The 20225-nt window shown below is 30.1% G+C and overlaps 3 protein-coding genes across 3 annotated transcripts in view; all 3 read left to right on the forward strand.

Moving 5' to 3' along the window:
* Positions 1-1172: 1172 nt before the first annotated feature.
* LOC105626092 (transmembrane protein 8B-like) lies at positions 1173-6786 on the forward strand. Its single transcript, XM_012207403.1, is given in 8 exon segments — positions 1173-1481; positions 1628-1756; positions 2608-2810; positions 2986-3143; positions 5151-5377; positions 5651-5845; positions 6065-6199; positions 6589-6786. Coding segments are annotated over 8 exon segments (1554 nt in total).
* A 3474-nt stretch (positions 6787-10260) lies between these two features.
* Positions 10261-18278, forward strand: LOC105625837 (inositol-3-phosphate synthase 1-A). The gene is made up of 7 exons (XM_012207148.1): positions 10261-10389; positions 13028-13200; positions 13362-13632; positions 15465-15719; positions 16604-16846; positions 17402-17510; positions 17899-18278. The coding sequence occupies exons 1-7, from the start codon at positions 10261-10263 to the stop codon at positions 18276-18278; spliced, it is 1560 nt and encodes a 519-aa protein (XP_012062538.1).
* A 1647-nt stretch (positions 18279-19925) lies between these two features.
* LOC105626093 (rho GTPase-activating protein 1-like) overlaps positions 19926-20225 on the forward strand; it is a 4251-nt gene continuing 3951 nt past the window's right edge. The window contains exon 1 of the mRNA XM_012207404.1: positions 19926-19945. Within this exon, the coding sequence (XP_012062794.1) occupies positions 19926-19945 (20 nt within the window). The remainder of the gene's footprint in view (positions 19946-20225) is intronic.

The raw sequence follows: 20225 nt of genomic DNA on the forward strand, positions 1-20225 counted from the left end.
ACTTACTTACTTACGTTACTTACTTACTTACTTACTTACTTACTCTCTCTCTCTCTCTCTCTCTCTCTCTCTCTCTCTCTCTCTCTCTCTCTCTCTCTCTCTCTCTCTCTCTCTCTCTCTCCTCCTCCCTCCCCTCCCTCCCTCCCTCCCTCCCTCCTCCCTCCCTCCTCCCTCCCTCCTCCTCCTCCCTCCCTCCTCCTCCTCCTCCTCCTCCTCCTCCTCCTCCTCCTCTCTCTCTCTCTCTCTCTCTCTCTCTCTCTCTCTCTGTGTGTGTGTGCGTGCGTGTGTGCGCGCGCGCGCGTGTGTGTGTGTGTGTGTGTGTGCGCATTCATATATTTGCATACGTGTACATATTGGCATAACTGGAAAATTAATAAATAGCATAATTAATAAAATTAAACTAATAGACTCGATATACAATTTTATATCTTTTATTGGAATATCTTTTTGCAAATTCTATAGAGCGAATTTTCGATAATTGGTATATTGTTGAGAATAAACAAATTGCAACAATACGTGGGTCGTTTGATAAGTTTGGTAAATTTCCATGAAATGGCGCTACAATCCATTTGATGACACGACATCTTGAAAGATCCACTCTTCGAACCCCTTCAGGTCAAATTTCAGCCAGAAAGGACGCATAGTTCACGTTTGGTAGTCATTTGAAATAGGCTGTCTCAAACTCTGCAAAATACTCATTGACGGCAATGACTTCGTCATTTGACGAGAATTTCTTCCCACTGAGCCAAGTTTTTAAGTTTGGGAACAGAAAGAAATTACACGGGGCCAAATCCGGAGAATAGGTTGGATAAGGAATCAATTCATAGCCCAATTAGTTTTGTCATTGCAACGGTCGACTTGTGGGATGGCGTCTTGTTCATCTTAATGGAAGAGCACTTTTTTGCGCGCTAATCTCGCTTCAAATGACTACCAAACGTGAACTATGCGTCTTTTCTGGCTGAAATTTGGCCTGAATGAGTTCGAAGAGTGGATCTTTCGAGATGTCGCGTCATCAAATGGATTGTAGCGCCATTTCATGGAAATTTACCAAACTTATCAAACGACCCATGTATATCGAATTCAAATGTAGTTGTAACATCAAGTTATCATAATTGTTTTTATGTATAAATAAAAATATTAATTATACATATGCGCACGTACGTGTAAAAAGAATGTACAAATGTAATAAAAGAAATATATAAATAATTATTGTAGAGTGTCCAATCGGATTAACAGAAAAATCAATTACTAAAAAATACACGGACATAATTCCTTTAAGTTTTAATTCTATAACGAGAACAAGTACTTACAAAGAGTTAATAAAACACAGATGGTATAATGAAGAAATCAATGATAGCAAATTTTATAATAGAGATGAATTTTATCGAAAAAACGAGAAGCGAGATATTCAGTGTATACCAAGACATCGATTAGTTCGTGTTAAACATGCGGAAACATTTTCAACCGTTTATCTTCTGCAGGTGATATCTATCGTATTAAGATGAGTCGTGCATTTTTTTATTACGCTTTATAAAATAAAGATTGAAACATGATATATATATATTTTTTAAATTGTTTATATGATAGCGACTAGTTGGTAATAACATTGCATCATTGAAATTTTTAGGGAAAAGAGTGGTTAAGTTCAAGACTAGTATTAACTGATTCAGTTCCAATGATGACGCAATTTGATATTTTACCATTGATAGATATCGGTGGAACACTTGATATCAATGTATATCTGGAAATAAAGAAGGTAAAAGTTTTAAGATGTTACATTTTTCAAACTTAATTAAGGTAGCTTTCTTCAATTTTATCTTTTTATATACATTATAAAGATAAAGAAAGGAACAGTTAGATTTGCGCATCTCAAGACCAAAAATTATTTCACTTATGGCATTAAAAATTTTAGTTGAAAAAAACGTTAATTTTTTTTCCCTCTTCAAGAGTTTCTTACTCTTAGCATACGACCATAGGTGTCTCACATATAAAGCCCTAGACACACAATGCTAGACAATAGCGATAGGAATTGTATAGAAATAAATGATGTATAATAATTCCTTCATTTTAAAAATTCAACAGAATCAGATGTTTCTGATATTATTAAATAATTTCTGCGATTCTTCTCTCCATTTTCAATATTTTTATTCTTATTCTAATGGCACAGAATAAATATTTTACGCGCGCAAAAAAATCGCAATTTTAATGTAAAACAAGTGAAACCGTACACATCATAAGCAACTCAACTAGCAAAAGCGCGAATGAAAGAACGATAAATGAAATTTATTGTGTAGACAAAATAAATATAAAGGAAATAAACATAAATAAACATAAATAAACAAAACGAATTTAGAATATAGGATTGTATTGATAAATATCATCGATGCGATAAGAAGTTATTAAATTGTTTGAGTACTGTAAAAGAAATATTTATTAGTCAAGAATGACTAATAAGTATCATGCATTCTATGTAGGAAGGGAATAAAGGAAGGAGAGATGTTGTTTAATAATAGCAAGTTATGTTTCAGAATAGAGGAGCTAAACTTAAAATGGTTCGACATATTTGGGATCGAACATTGGATATATATACTTGTGTAATCCTTTTAGCTGTCATCAACGCGATCGGTTTTGGTAACAATGTGCATTCAACGAAATCGTATACCTACATTAGAAGATCGTTATTCTTGTCAAAATGGAACTTTGGCGATAAACTTGTCGTCATTAAGCAAACGTAACGCAAGTTTATTAGTAGCGTATCCACAACCTGGCACATGGTACATTATTATCCTTGCGACATGTTATAATTATGGGTAAGAGAAAATTCTTCATCTGAAAAAATTTAATATAATAGATGCAAGGAAAGATATGCAGGCTTATAATCGAATAATTGTGTAGGGGAGCTTTTGATACAAGATTCATCAAAGAATAAGTCGTGAATAAGAAGTAGTTTGGCTTAAAACAATGTAATATTTTGTGTCTGTTTAGTAAACCTGTGCGCTGTCAAATCGAAGAAATGTCAATACTATTGAACATACGCACCCAAAGGTGTATATTTTCTGACCAAAGTCCTTGTGGTAATCATGGCATTTGTCAAGAAATTCAAAAGAATATCCTTCACTATGCAACGTGCAATTGTTTCAAAGGTAATGTTATTTTAATATAATTTTTTTTATGCATCTCTTGTACAATTTTTAATTTTGTTATTAAATTACTATTAAAACATACTAATTAATCATTCAGCAATTAATAATTTCACAATTGAATTTTCAAGATAACTTTACTGACAATATATTTTAATTTTTTACACATCATTATTGAATTCCTGTGTATCGGAAGGGTGTCTTAAATTTTCATCAGCGAGTTCCATATATGTAACAAATTTTAACGTTATATTGTATTTTAACGTTATATTATAATTTTGACGTTATATTGTATTTTTTATCACAATGCAATTATTTACTCTCGCACGCACACTTGTCCGTAGTTATATATTATATTTCATTGTTTGAATTACAATGAGATTTAATTGAATCGAATATTTTAATCATAATGCTAACAAATTATTCAATTCGCACAATTTTATAATTCCATACAAAGTATACGCGCATGCACACACACGAACAAAGCATCCCCCCATTTTGTGAAAACAATATTTATTATTTATTTATTTATTTCAATCCTTGGCTTCCAGTTTACATTCCATACAAAACATATATACATATATATTCATTCCACCATATTAAATAAACTTTAATAACTTCAAACGAATATAAAACTAACTATCTATTTTATGAATTCATTACCTTGTCCTACATTCTAATCTAGCTCATTATCGCAAATTAACATAATCTACATATACCCGCCAAGCCTAAAAATTTGATACTCTTGCACCATCTGACTAACTGTGTGTATCAAAAATACTTGTACTGAATTAACCGCATTGATCGAATTCGCCTCTTCGTAAACTGTGATATATGTTGTAATTAGTCATAAAAAGTTCAGCTATTATATATAACATTTTCCTTCTTTTCTATTTCTCTTCTTTCTTTCGTCTCCTTCCTTCCTTGCCTTGTCTATCCTCTTCATTGTTTCCAGATCTCTGCCTTCTTCCCCTACAAACTCTTCCATCCATAGTTCATTCTTTGTCGCTTCACATTCTTTTAATATATAGAGTACAGAAAGCAATATTTAGTTTCTCAAAAAGAGAATGAATTCATATTTGTGTTAAATATGAAATATATTATGACATATACAAATAAAAATATGAAAGTGAAAAGCATAAAAATATTAATGTAATATATTTGCAATTAATTTAATATAATAATAAAAGAAAAATGATAAATGTTTCCCTTTACAACAGTGAGCCCCAAATGATCTCCAACTGACCTTGATTTTGACCCTCAAAAAGATCAAGATCTTTTTGAAAGACATTGATCTTTTTCGTCACTTTTCTCGTTATTCATTAAAAAGTTGTGAACAGAACAATTTTTATGAATAGTACATAATTTTCAAACACATCGGTGATATAGAGGAGCATAAGACCGTATAAGTGAAGCTAGAATAAGATTTTCTGCTTCATTTATACAAATTCCCAGCTTCAGAACAAATTCTGTTTTGAAACACAAATTCTCTGCTTTAAAAATACAAATTTTTTGCTATAAAAAATTTGCTTTGAAGCAGACAATTTGTGCTTTTAAAGCAAAGAATTTGTTTTTAAAGCCTCCTGTCAAGGGGCATACGACTTTCCATGTGAAGCGAAGTCTATCCCCACTTGTCAAAAGAAAATATGTACCTGAAATATGTATCTTATGTTTAAAAATTGTTTTATTCATAAAAATAATTCTGTTTATAATTTTTTAATGAATAACGAGTAAAAAAAAGATCAATGATCTTGACCTCCTTCAGGATCAAAAGCTCAAGATCAGTTGAGGAGGTCACCGACTGTGCAAAGATAAACATTTAGCAAAAAATTTACTTCAATGACTAATATAATTAAGTGTCACTTCCGAGATGAAAGTTAAGCCGTGATTTTATTTTCTTTTTAATTTTATGGAACGTAAAGTGTGCACGATTCGAAATTGACTTATACAGAAATTATGTGAATAAGCTACAAGTTCTGTATATTTCTGTATATATTTCAATCATCCTAGGTTACACAGGATGGGATTGTACAGATATTTCAAATATCATTCCTACTATTTCTCTTATGAGCATCATACTGCTCATCACGAGCAATGTTTTTTTCGTACCAGCTATATACGTAGCCATAAAACGAAAGCTGTACGCTGAAGGACTAGTGTATTTGGTTACGATGCTGTTTTCGTCTCTGTATCACGCTTGTGATGAAAATGGTCGATTTTGCATTACGAAGTATGAGGTATATGTTTTCGAATCTTTCTCTATTTTTAGCATCCTTGTAACTGTGCTCTAGTCTAGAAAAATAAAATTCTAATATGGTTCAAAAAATTTCATTCAAAAATGAGAGAAAGTTCAATTATCTTTAATGAATAATTATAAAAAGAAGTTTACATCTCTCTTTCATGATATGTACACACATATTTTACAATCAAAAATGGATAAATTATTAAAATTTACATCTTCATACTTTCAATACATCATCTTTATGAGATAATGTACTTATTTGATACAGATCTTACAATACATGGATTTTTTTTCGAGTATTTTGGCATTTTGGATGACATTGATAGCAATGGCAGAATTACCAAACACTATTGTATCATTATGCCATATGACAGGAGTGTTCATCATCACTTTTGGAGTGCAGATAAACAGGATGTGTTTAATCAATATATTGATACCGCTGTCATTGGGTATTATTATACCGGTAATCCAGAATGATTTTCTTTCTTAATCTGATTAATAATCGGATGGTTCTGCATCAAAGAAAAAATGTTAATGAATGAATAAATAAGAATAAATAATCTTAAATATAAGTAAAGACAATTTTCTGTAATGAAATGTAGAAAACATGACCGAAATTTATGTAGAAATAACTGAATTGTTGCATCAAGGATTGATAAGAAAATAGCAATTTCTGTTATAGGTTTTCAGACATACCTATCGTACTTTTCAAGCCAGAAAATGCAAGAAACCAAACCGAAAAATACTACTAGGTTTACTCTTTGCTATTACAGGTTTATTACTCTATTCTTTTATTGAAACGGAGAAAAATTATCAAGTATGTATGATATGTGTGCGTGCGTGCGTATAGTTTTTAAGCGCACACAAACACGTATATATTTTATAAATTTTACTACCTCAAAGAATTATGTATTATAAATAAACGTTTTTTTTTGTGAACATTTTGGAGGAATATTAAAAAAAAGCTCTATAATCTCCATATTGTCAACTAAATATCTCGCATTATATCGAATTTGAAGCAAAATAAAAATTTTTAAACTTTTAATTTCATAAATGGTAAAAGATTTTGAGAAGATGCATTTTTATTGTAGAATTTAAATTTTCTTTTATGAGCGTTGTGACTAAAACATTTTGTTATTAAATCATGAGTACATATTATCTTCTTTTAAAAGCCTTATTATTTCTTATTTATTTATTTTGTTGCAGTATGTACACAGTGTGTGGCACATTATCATGGCAATATCGTTAATATTCTTGTTACCACCAGCAAAATTAAAACAAACTACATCATCGATAAATGCTTCATTCGATGATGATAGTGAATCGTGGAATTGCAAAGAATTTTACGGGATCCCTACATTTACAATAATTGATCAGGAAAATGGAACAATCGCGTCAAATTGATATTTATTATAAAAATCAGTGTCCAAGTTTTCTTTTTCTTCTCTTTCTTCCCTCCCTCTCCTCCCCTTCTTCCGCCTCTCTCTTTATCTTTAATAATAATTATTATATACATATATACATTGTATACATATATATGTTATTTATATAATTTTGTGTGTGTGTATGTGTGTGTGTGTGTGTTTTATAGAAATATAAAAGTACATTACGTATCCCCTCCTATATACTTACACACACATGAAATGTCTATTTTAAATAAATATTTTTTCAATATGTACCAATTATTGGTACATTTCTATATCTAGAACATTTTTATTCGACTATTACGTACTGAATTAACGTTACTGAATTAACTGAATTTCGTTATACAGAGGTGCCAAAAAGTTTACGGGTTGGTTATCGCCATGTCGTAATCCGTTATTAACGTTTTGTGAATCTTGCTGTTTAAAGAGTCTTTAATTTTTTGTGGTTAAACTAGTGTATAAGAGTTGTTTGAAAAGTTTTGAGCCTCATGTACGCGATGTAAGTCGAAACGTTCGTATGTATTGATAAAAGAAGATGAGAAGTCATGTAAAAAAATTACTTAAATATAAATATTATATATGAATATATACGCTAATGTCAACTGCGGTTGCTCTCAATTATCCTTATTTCACACAATTAATTTTATTGAACTTGAGAGCCCGAAATGTTAAATTAAAACTTGATAATTGAAATATTATATTAAAGTTAACAGCTTTGAAAATTTAACTTAGTTAAGATACGTAAGTTAATTCATAATTAAATTAATTACATTAGAAGTTTTAAGTTAAAATTAAATCAACTTTTTAACTTAGCATTGCTCAACCTTAATTCTTATAGATATCTTATAGATATAATTTTTATTTCATCGCAATAGTAATATTAATAAATCAAGAAGAAATTATTTTAATCTCAATACGGCTACTACTTAACATTTGAATTGACTTTATAAATTAACTTTATAAATCAGAAAATTAAAGAAAATTACAAATAAATTTAGTGGAAAGATATATCACGTTATCGTACGTGACTCAAGAATTCAAATTCACATCATCCATAAGTACGATATGATTGTTTTCTTTTAGGTCGAAATAATATAAGTATGTAGCTTGTAAGTGCCTATATAACATAAAATAACTTTTTATTGTATGTCAGACACGCAGACCATGATCAGGCTTGATCTTCTATATGTAATTCAACACCGGTTTAACTTGCTACTTCCTGTCTTATCTTCTGGCTGCCCCCCTCTGGGCCCATGTTTGGTCCGATCCTCCTTATGTTCTCTTACCAGCAAACGAGAATGGATTAAAATGGATTGAAATTTTTTTCTATTCGAATACGTATTTTAAATAGCAAATACTTTTTTTTAGATTTAATTGGATTCAATTGGATTCAATTAGATTCAATTGGATTGAAAAACTGCATTTCCTATTCAAATTTTTGAATTGAATAGTATTCACAATATGTGTGCACAGAACACAATGTGTGCACAGAAAAAGCTAATATTATTTTTAGATTGAAAAACATAGAGATGTTCCAAGCAATTCCTATAAATAAATAAAAATGCATTCAGAATTGAAAAGCTTCGTTTTAACATTCGTGAATCAATATTTCTGAAAATCTGAATCCATTCAATTCATTTCAATCCATTCTCATTTGCTGAGATAGGATGGACAAGCGTTTCAATGACGTGATTGTGATATGTATATATATATATATGTACAATAAAATTTATTTCCTTCTTTATATCTCACAGTACATTTTTCTCTCCGAATGTAAAACACATCACACTTCTTTTCGATAGATTATTTCTAGAAAGAAATTCTTTAGATAAAACTACACTTATCGCTAGAAATAGAAACTACTTGTTCTTTTTAAAAGTTAATGACACTCGCCGATAAGACGACGGTGATTCCGGCCAATATAAATATAATTTAATCGATAAATCGTAAAATTGGAATGCAATGCACCGATAAATAGAAGAAAAGAATGATACAATTAAAATAAAATGGCAAAGCATCAATGCCAACATCGCAGCCATCATGATGGCAAGATTCTAGCTAGCAATCCAGCAGAAAAACAGACAAACGTATATTAAACGCAGATTTAAATCATGCTTTAAAAACCTTGGCTGTGTTTAGTGGATTCAACAGTTGTTGCTGCAAGTGAGCGCTCGTTATTATTGATGTATTCTTTCAGATCATCCAATCAGGATTTAAGAAGTATTGAGTCCGCTGAATGCTCATGATAAAGGAGTATATAAAGAGTACGGACAAGCAAAATAAAGACGCGCAAAGATATTCTTGTGATAATATTTATCCAACAAGTAATCTCTCTAATCTCATCCCTCTTTATAATTTTTATCATTTCGATTCAGTGACCTGATTCATCACTCTTTAAAAGCTCCTAACGAATGCTGTGTTCCAAAATACACTGCTAGTGCTGAAAATGTATAATATACGTAACATAAACTATAGATTTTCAGTGCTGATAATGAATTTTGGAATACAGCCTAATATAATATCACTTATATTAGGAATACATATCATTTTCGCGCGGCGCAGTTCGAGAATCATCAATTGATCAACGCTGAGTCAGTTACTCATTGCTAACCAATTGGCGAAATTGCGAATCGCGAATTGCGATTTACGACGGAGGCGGCGGTATAGCGCCTAGCGGTAAGCGCTGGCGGTAGCAACTGGTAGCGACGACCGTCGGGCGTCGACGGTGATCGCCGGTCGCGCCGCATTTACGTTTTAGTAACCGTCAACGATCGTGAAGGAAGGTTCGATCAAACATAAGTGATCGGTGATTCGTGTGTCAGCTCTTTCTCTTTTTCGCTTGCTACTATCCATCGCTCTTTCTCTCCTTTCTTTCGATCTTGGCTCGTTCGAATTGTTAACGGTGCGTTTGCGAATCGCGCCGAAACTCGAATGTCAATTCGATAAATTTCGGTGAGTTTCGAATTTCCGTTACGTTATGTAAAAGGCGATTTTTTTCTTTTTTCTCTTTTTTTTCCGAAAAATCGTAAAGGCCATTTTTTTCCCTTTGCCGTATGGTAAACGCATCAAAATAACTCGTGATTTTTCCGAGCACGTACGAAAATGTCTCATTACGCGCGTTTGAAAAGGGTGAGGGGCATTTTCATAGGATAATAACAATCGAAATTTGAATCGACATTCCGATTGGATTCCAAAATTATTGAGTAATTCCTTAATTCGGTGCACCTCATGACGTAGTCCAACGCTTCGTACGTGCTCGACGCGTCGCGAGGAACCAGACTACTTGTGTGTGTGTGTGTGTGTGTGTGTGTGTGTGTGTGTGTGCGCGCGCGCGCGCGCGCGTGTACCCTTGTGTTACAGCTCGCCCTTCGTATTAATTTAATTTCACATTGTCCGTTTGTTGCTCTCGCGATCATATATCTCAAAGGTGAGAGGTGAGTGTCCGGAGGAGGACATGGCGAACTTGAAGGTGCGTGTCGATTCGCCAAAGGTGCGCTACTCGGAGGATTTCATCGAGGCCGAGTACGAGTATCGGACGATTAGTGTGACCGAGGAGAACGAGAACGATCGCGATACCTACACGGTGAGAATCTGTTCATCGATCCGTTGTGTTTGTCCAGAGTTGTCTCAAGTGTGTCACTAGTACTCTGTAATGCTTGCGCCGCCCGGCTGGTCGATATCGAATAGTCTGCTTGTCAAAACTCAAGCTATGCTCTTATCTAATTATAAGAAACAATCGACGAAACTTTCCCCCACCTTCTCTAACAGCTCCTTTTATATGTACATTTACACATGATGTGTGCGCGCGCGCACAGAAATTGTACATACATGATACTGACAATCAAATTCCAACGAAAGGACTCTTTTCAATAATAAATTCCGTTTTGTTTCTACAAAATTTTTATGTAAAATTTAATATCACGTATATGAAGATGTACAAAGATCATTTGAAAATTTGTTATAAATAACTACGATTTTCCAAATTTGCTTTCGTGGAAGAGTAAGCTAATAAATATATATTACATCACAAATTGGCATTGAAATCTATACAAATTAAAAGGACGTAAAATCTGTTCTTTTTAGTTAAAGTTCTTGCACGGTTCATCTCTTTCTTCCTTTTCTCTCCACGTTGGAATCAACCATGTAAAAAATTGAACTAAAAGAAATAGGTCTATATACACTCCTGCAGTTCATTTCTACCAATGCAGATGTAAAATAACTTAAATTTCTCGATTTAAAGTTTATCTTTTTCTAATTCTTACAAGTAGAGACGGATGAAAAGTAAGTTGAACCGAAATTAAAATCTACATTGATAAAAGGATGACATCGCGTTTTTTCACGATGGCTTCACGCGCAGTTAATCACGTGTCACACTACTAACACAAAATTCAATTCTTCGATTATTCAGTCAAATTTTTTCAAATTACACTTTGTCTTTTGCATTTCTCATACATCTTCACTTGATCCTTCTTTTTCTCTTTCTGACGTATGCATTGAATTATTTTAAAGTTTACTTTAAAATTTACATATTACATATTACAAATTAACCTTGAAATATATCGGACATATAAACAGCATTATTGAATGAAATTGCTCTCCATCTATAATAACGTCGGAAGCTCGCGCGCGCGTGCGTATATTTAGTACAGCCACATATTATATCTTGTTTACTATTCACATATAAACTATTTGCAGGACTAGATCGTTCAAGACTTTATTGTATTATATGTATACATACAATTTTAGCGCAATTATTGATTGTATAATTTCGAAAAGTTGAAAAAATATTGAAAAATTTTAAAAAATATTGACTTGTTATGCATATATATATATATATGTATATATATATATATTGTATGAATTACAATTATACGGTACTGATTTTATTTATACATTAATGTAATATGTTTCCACACATATTACATGTTTATATGTATTATATTAATTGGTTCGAAGATTACATAGATATTTCCAATTGTAGATACAAGTTTGTGTTTGTATTTGTGTTGGATTCAATTTCAATGATAAATCGCGATTTCTACAACCATTTCAGTCAGTCGTGTTCATTATATGTTATCACAATATCAATGTACAAGTTTTTCTTCAAATTGTATTTTCTTCATTTTCCGAATATTATTTCAATTGGAGGTCAAATGATAATGTTTGCAATAGGTCTGTTTTTTCTAATGTAGAACTTTTTATATTTAAAGTGAAATATATGTAAATGCAATCCTTTCTATACCTTGATGTAAAACTTGTTGTATATTCTCTGAAATTTTTTTCAACTGTGATTTTTATTATTATATGTATTCTGTATATGTTAGAAGATATTGATTACTCAAAATTAAATTAAATTAAAAATTAAAATTAATTAAAAATTAACCATTTTGTATCAAGCAAAGGGTTGCGTAAAAATAATGTATAGTTGTAATGATCTTATGGAGAAGGATATTCTAATTTTCTCTTGTACTTATATACAGTGTCCCAGAATTACCGCGAAATATTCGTTCGCAGAGCAGACTAAATTGAGTCGAAAAATCCTTTATCATTTTGCAATTTTTGCAATAATTAACAAGATGTTAATTATTAAAAATTGCCGAATATTGGTACATTCAATAATTTTTTCAACTCAATAAAATACTATCAACTTTACAGAAAAACAGCAAGAGACAAAAATTATTTATTTTCTTCTCATAGAGCTCCAAGAATTTTTGCAGAATTTTTTATCTTTTTAGTATCTACTGTATTTTCTATTGGCAACTATATTTTTCCAATATGAGAAAATGCGCTACTAAAAAATTCTTAAAAAATTCTGAAAACTCTATGAGAAGAAAATAAACAATTTCTGTCTCACTTTTTTATAAAGTTCATATGTCATTATAAGTCAAAAATTATTGAGAATTAATATTCGCGGCGATTTTTTGTAATTAATATCGATTATTGCGAAAATTACAAAATGGTAGAGGACTTTTCGATTTATTGTTAGTTCATTCTACCTGGGCACGAAATATTTGGCCATCATTCTGGGATATACCCTGTATATAGATAGATCCACACCTATTTGTATTCATACTCATACCGTAACTTTACATTATTATGAAAAATGTGTGTGACTTGATCTTGTATATTTATTTTTATGTAAATGTGTTATACATTCTTTTTTTAAAGAATACAAAACAATTTTGGAATATTTTTTCAAGGGCATGTTTCTTGTCTTGCAGATGACACCTATGTCGACAAAATTGCTAATCAGGACTATGATGAAAGTTCCGAAGCTAGGTCTGATGCTGGTAGGTTGGGGTGGTAACAACGGTAGTACCATGACGGCAGCTTTATTGGCAAACAAGCTTAAATTATCGTGGGAGACGAAAGAAGGTCTGAAAACTGCCAACTGGTATGTCTTCCAGAAATTTATTTATATCTTATTATTATCATTATTTTAGCTTGTATTATTACGTCTATTTCAAGTTGGAATTTCATATCTTTTCTTCGTGGCATGCGACCTCATTATTTTGTATCATTTCTATTGTGTGGGTTTTTTTCTATTGTGTTCAGGTATGGTTCCCTAACGCAAGCGTCCACGGTGAAATTGGGTAGAAAAATCAAAGGAGAAGATGTTTATGTACCCATCTCTAGCATGCTACCTATGCTGAATCCCGATGATATCGAGATTGATGGCTGGGATATTTCAGATGTAAACCTCGCGGAAGCTATGACGCGTGCTAAAGTGTTGGATGTAAATCTGCAGGTACAGTTGCGGCCCTATATGACTCAAATGCAGCCCAGGAAGAGCATATATTATCCCGATTTCATCGCTTCGAATCAGGTAATTTTAATTTCACTAGAATTTAACAGTGTCAAGGCGAAATTTACGGTAGATTCTTAACTATGAATTGTAAAAGCTAAGCAATCAATAAAAATTCTGCATAAAACCTTCTGTTTTCTTACATATAACATGAATTTTCGTCTATCTCCTGTATTAACAATTTTATTGTCTAACAATTTTTTAATTAATCATAAAATGCAAAATCTAATGTATGATTTTCGCTATGAAACAAAATTATCATTTTCAGTTTTCTTACGTATAATGTTTCCTACTTCGTTTAGATAGCATTAGAACAACTTCATGGAACTTGTTCTTTACTTAAAAATTTATTTTGCAAATTATATTTGCGCTAAATTTATTATAATCTTTTTAAATTTTTTTTAAAAGATATAATTTTGTTGTATGAAGAATTTTAGGGAGATTATTATTGTCAGCGATCAAAATATACTAATGTAACTCGACTGATAAACTGAGTTTAGACTGAGATTTGACCGATGTGAACCTGTAGCTCAACTTTACCAAAAATAAAAATTAATACCATAGACCGTTTTACGAAAATAAAAGTGATACAAACGGGTACAAACACGATTCTCTTTCGAATGACATAAATGAAATTAAAAAATCTTAAAGTTGCGTGCTGGCTAAATTATTAATATTACATATTTTTTTATTTTTCACTTTTTGTTTAATTGTTTGAGATAATAATGATTGATATAAATGAAATAATGATCGATACAAACAAGTACAAACAGCCTACGGTATTAATTTTATTTTTGATAAAGTTGAAGGTTCACATGGGTTTAGATTTGATACCAATAGAATATATGAAAAGAATATAGAGTCTTGCGAAATAAGGATGTATGATATGGAGTAAAAGTGACTGCGTGCGTGCGTGAAAGAGAAAGCTGATAGACGAAAAGTCATTATATATATAAGAAAACTGAAAATAATTTTAATTTTCACGTATATTGCGTATATATAATTTTTTAAATTTATATTTGTAAAATTATATAAAGAAATTCCTTATATTGTTTCTTGGATTCTTATGGACATATTTTTTTTAAGAGAAAATTAACGAAAAATCATTATAGGTGCGTATGCAAGAAAATTAAAGAAAAAAATCTGTAGAGATTAAATAATTAAATAAAATTTTATAGTGTTATTTAAGAATTAAAAAGCTAAATTATATTGTTAGTTTTTCAAGACGGAAAATCATTATACGGTACCACGTAAGAAAACTGAAGGTGACAACACGTTCAACTGTGAAACAATTAAGAGGTATCAGTAATTTTCAATGTCTTCCATATTTTATGAATATTACTATAAGGAACAAGAAATTACAAAATTATTATAAAATTTTTACGTTTATTTAAAAAGAGCGTAGGTATATGCGAGTGTCCACCTAATCAAGAATAAAAATATAAACTTTGTAATTTATTCTAAGTTAATTTAAAGCTCGAGTAAAAATGTATCTTTTGTAATTATTGATAAATTTCCTGTTTGTGTTTTTATTTGACATTTTTTTATTATTACATATGTTTCTAATAATAATAATAATAATAATAATAATAATAATAATAATAATAATAATGTTATATGATGCAAATGTTCCTTATCTGTGTAAATTTTTTTTTTTGTTTTGTACAGTATAGTAAAATCTGTATTTTTTCTTTTATATTAATATTACATATTTTTTTCTCCTCCGTGCATACAGTATATGTGTATAAGAATCATATTTATTATATGTAACATTGTATATTGTGCTTTTTTTATCAGTTAAATCACAATTTTCTTATTACAATAATAAGTATTTGCGAAATTTTCTTACGAAGGGCAAGAGAGCAAATAATATCATCATGGGTACCAAGGCAGAGCAACTCAATTTAATTCGCAATGATATAACGCAGTTTAAGACTGCAAAAAGTCTCGATCAAGTTATTGTCTTATGGACTGCAAATACTGAAAGGTTCTCGGAGATCATAACAGGTGTCAACGATACAGCTGACAATCTATTGAAGTCAATCGAGGAAGATCATTCAGAGATCAGTCCCAGCACCATGTTTGCTGTAGCAGCAGCTCTAGAAGGAGTATGACTAAAGTTCATATACAATTTTTTTTTTACTAATAAAGAAATGAAGGATATTACTTGTCCAGATTATTGTTTAACAATAGCAATAGTTGTTCAATGTAAGGCGATTATTAAAAAAATAGCCAACAGTTATATTTTCTCAAGATTTTGACAGATCACTTAGACGATCATGGTTCAGTAAATCGATTCACTTTAATGATAAAAATGAATAATTTTAATAAACAATATTAAATATTAATGAATAATTTTAACCTTTCGTAGACATACTGAGTCTTTTTTTGTCCAGATAAAATTCATTCGTAAATTTCTCGGTAAATTTCAATTTTTATTAAATAAAACGTTTAAGTTCAATAACTATTTAACAATGTAATAGAGATGTTGGAAAGTAAACCTGAATTTTTCAAGATTTTTGGAAAGAGTAGAACAGTAAAAAAATTTGGCTTGGCCAAAGAGTATCTATAAAGTAAGTAAAAGTATGTCTCCGACAGGGTTAATAATGGACTAATAATGGAAAATTATAATTATTAATTTAAAAACAGAACAAAATTAGATGTAATTAGATGTAATTTGAAATTAATTTTTCTTTTTTATGGTGTAAAAGTATTTCTGGAAATATGTGTGAATATTGTCAAGTAATAGTAATTATTACTAAATATACACGATAATTAATAATAATTGAGGATGTGGAACTAAATATACTTAACTATAAATATTTTTTCTTTTACAATTACATATTTCTCTTCCATTCTTATTATATAAATTAATAATAACTGTATGAGTATGTATTCTTCCTCTCTATTTGTATTTATATATTAACAATTGAATGAAAATTGCAATGAGCGGAAATGTGGACTATTTCGTACATTAAAAAAATTTTTCTAGTGTACCTATATCAATGGATCGCCACAAAACACTTTTGTACCAGGTGCTCTTGAATTAGCCAAGAAACAAAAGTCATTCGTCGGCGGCGATGACTTCAAGTCTGGTCAAACAAAACTCAAGTCCGTTCTTATGGATTTTCTCGTATCGGCTGGTATAAAACCAGTATCGATTGTCAGCTACAATCATTTAGGCAACAACGATGGATACAATCTATCTGCACCGCAGCAATTTCGCTCAAAAGAGGTATATAATATAAAGAAAAAAAATGGAAAAATGTATATTTGATTTTTATACATATGTCTCTCTCTCTCTCTCTCTCTCGCTTCTTCTCCTCTCTCCCTCCCCTCTCTTGTAATTGTAATAGAGATAAAAAAATCGAAAAATTTAAGTAGTTATACTTTAAGTACTAATCTAAATATTTGTATTCAAAACGTTTCTTGTCAAAATAACATTATATCTGTCAAAAATATATTGATTGATCAAAATGATAATTATTATTATATAATTATTATTATTTGATTAAATAATTGATCAAATAATCTTGACAAAGAGAAAATCTTATCGTAACATGATTAATAGTGTAATTTTCGTCATTTTTGAAGTAAGAGAGCGAGTATATATATGTATGTATGTATGTATATGTATATATATATATATATATATATATATATATGTGTATGTATATGATGTATACATATACATTATACCACATTTTGATTTATAATTAAAAAGTCGAGTATGTAATTGTGTATTAAAATATACGTATTGTACCATGTACATAATCGATCTCGCACACAGATCTCCAAGAGTAACGTTGTAGATGATATGGTGGAATCCAACAAAATTCTCTACAAGCCTGGAGAGAAGCCGGATCACTGTATCGTCATCAAATACGTTCCCTATGTCGGTAAGCTTTTATCTTTTACATTTCACTATCTGTAACATCTTTCGTATAAGTATAAGAAATTTTTCGAAAAGTTATTTAAAATGTTAAAACGTTTGTACGTTTATGTATATGTATGTATCGGTAGTGAACCTACATATGTCTTAAAGCAACGCTTGTTTGTAAAAGATAGTTTCAATTATACAATTTTCTGATAAATATTTAAAAATTTTTTTAGAAATTCTTACAAAATGTTTTAAATGTTAAAAATTCTCAAGTTTCTCAAAAAATGTGAACAATTTCTTGAAAAAGTTGACGATTTTATATTTATGATTCTCACAATATTTCTGAAAAATCGAGTCTGTATCTTTCTCGGATTTTTATAAAAATTTACCTTTATATTTATTTCTAGGTGACAGCAAGAGAGCTATGGATGAGTACACTTCTGAAATCATGCTAGGTGGTCACAACACCATCGTAATCCATAATACATGTGAAGATTCGCTTCTTGCGACTCCCATCATTCTCGATCTTGTCATTTTAGCTGAATTATGCTCTCGTATCACTTTTAAGAAAGCGGATACCGATGATGGCGAAGAATTCTCTGGCTTCCATAGTATACTTTCTATTTTATCATATCTCTGCAAAGCCCCACTAGTGCCCCATGGGACTCCGGTAATAAATGCCTTATTTCGACAACGGGCTGCCATCGAAAACATTTTGCGAGCTTGCTTGTCATTGCCACCGGAGAACAATATGTTGCTTGAACACAAAGTCGATTTCAAGATTTAAAGAAAGACGATGCGATTAGGATAGAAGATAGAGGATAGGAGATAGAGAAAAGAAAGAGGAAGGAAATAGAAGAGAGGTAGAGGATAAAGAAAAAAGTTAAAGAGTGATTATAAAAACTTAGTTCGTTTGTTGTCAAAGGAAGATATTGGTAGGTTTTTTATATTATTTCCTCTCTCTTTGTTATCAAACTTCTGACAGTACATATACTGTTCATTTTAACTATGAAGAGCGCGGAAATGGTTGAATTGAGGACTGATTTTTTAATTCAATACAAACAATTCAATTTTGATATGAAAATGTTAATTCCGTTGATATCGACAACACTAACATTGTAATGAATATAAATTTTCGATTTTTGAATACTCAAAAAAAACACTATATTAATCGATTACAAAGGACTTTGATTTAAGAATTTGATTCAAATATTATTGATAAAGTTATTATATTATAATATAGCCAAATTCAATATTATTAAATAATGTTAAATAAATGTTAAAATGTTAAGGAAATAAAGTTATTTTTAGTATTAAATCGTCAATTATTAAATTCGTTAACGATATTATAAAATTTTTTTTTCTAATCAAGTTTCTTTTCTATTCTGATTGTTTATAATACTTGATTCTAAATTCATGATCTATCAATTATTTTTAATCTGTTTATTGATCACATTAATTGCTGTAGATTCAGTTTCGGAAGAATGTATGTATTTTGAATAAATGTAATTATTAATAATTGTGTGCGTGCGTGCGTGCGTGTGTATATGTATGCGCATGGCATGCATGTATGTAAAGAAAAAATTAAGAATGCAGATGTGATAAGCGAGGAAATACGATGCATCAATCTATCGAAAAATTATATATTCCGATGTATTTCTGGCTAGATTGAAATCGTATATTATTCCTTCTATTGTATCTGCACCCTATGAGAATCAAGGATATGTATAGTTTAAATAATAATTTGCAATTTATATATGCATATAAATAATAATTGATAAATTATGAATTATTACTAAAGTTCGACAAACACATTTTCATTAAACTAATAGTGATATCTTTTCATCTAAAATAAATTTGTTTAAAGAAAAAAAATGTTTGAAGCCCATCCTTTCCTTTCATGAATTATGTGCATATTAAAAAATAGAGGTGTATATATATATATATATGTATATATATATATATATGTTTCATTGAGTATTCTCGAGTAGGATACAATTTCTCAATTGATCAAACATCTTATGTCTTATCTCGAAAGTTTTAAATAAAAAAAAAATTTCAAAAGGTTCTATTTTTGTACTGATACATTCCTCAAACAATATATTATCTATATACATATTTTTTTATTTTATATCATCGATTTATACTAATTGACATAAATTTAAATAAAAAGTATAATCTATTAGCATTTATCAATTAGCGTATAATATATGTATGTATAACTTTACATTGTTTTATATATATAGAGCATTATTATCGTCATACGTAATTCTTGTAGTAGATATATAAAAATAAATTCATATTATTACGCAGAATCTTTCGCAATATCGTATACTAATATTTCAGCAATTAATTCCCCCCAATCTCATTTTCGAACTTTTTCAACATTCCAGTATAGTATTTTACGATTTACGTAATTCGTAATGTTTATGATATGTCGCATATGATATCCTTGTAAGTATTTCAAAAATTAATACGAAATGCATACTACTTACAATAGTAACATAATCATGTGGGTACGTACATATATGTGTATATTAATTACATTTTTTATTTTTTTTTATATATTACACATTTTATAAATACATTTATTATGTTTACAGAAAATTTTTTACGTATATACATATAGATACAGATAAATTTTTAAGTATTTTTTGCGGATCTATAAAAGTATAAAAGTAAATTCATCTCTTTTGCGGTATCGATCGACATACATAAATCGATGGTCTGATTC

Source organism: Atta cephalotes, assembly GCF_000143395.1.
Source record: "Atta cephalotes unplaced genomic scaffold scaffold00004, whole genome shotgun sequence".
Taxonomy (NCBI): domain Eukaryota; kingdom Metazoa; phylum Arthropoda; class Insecta; order Hymenoptera; family Formicidae; genus Atta; species Atta cephalotes.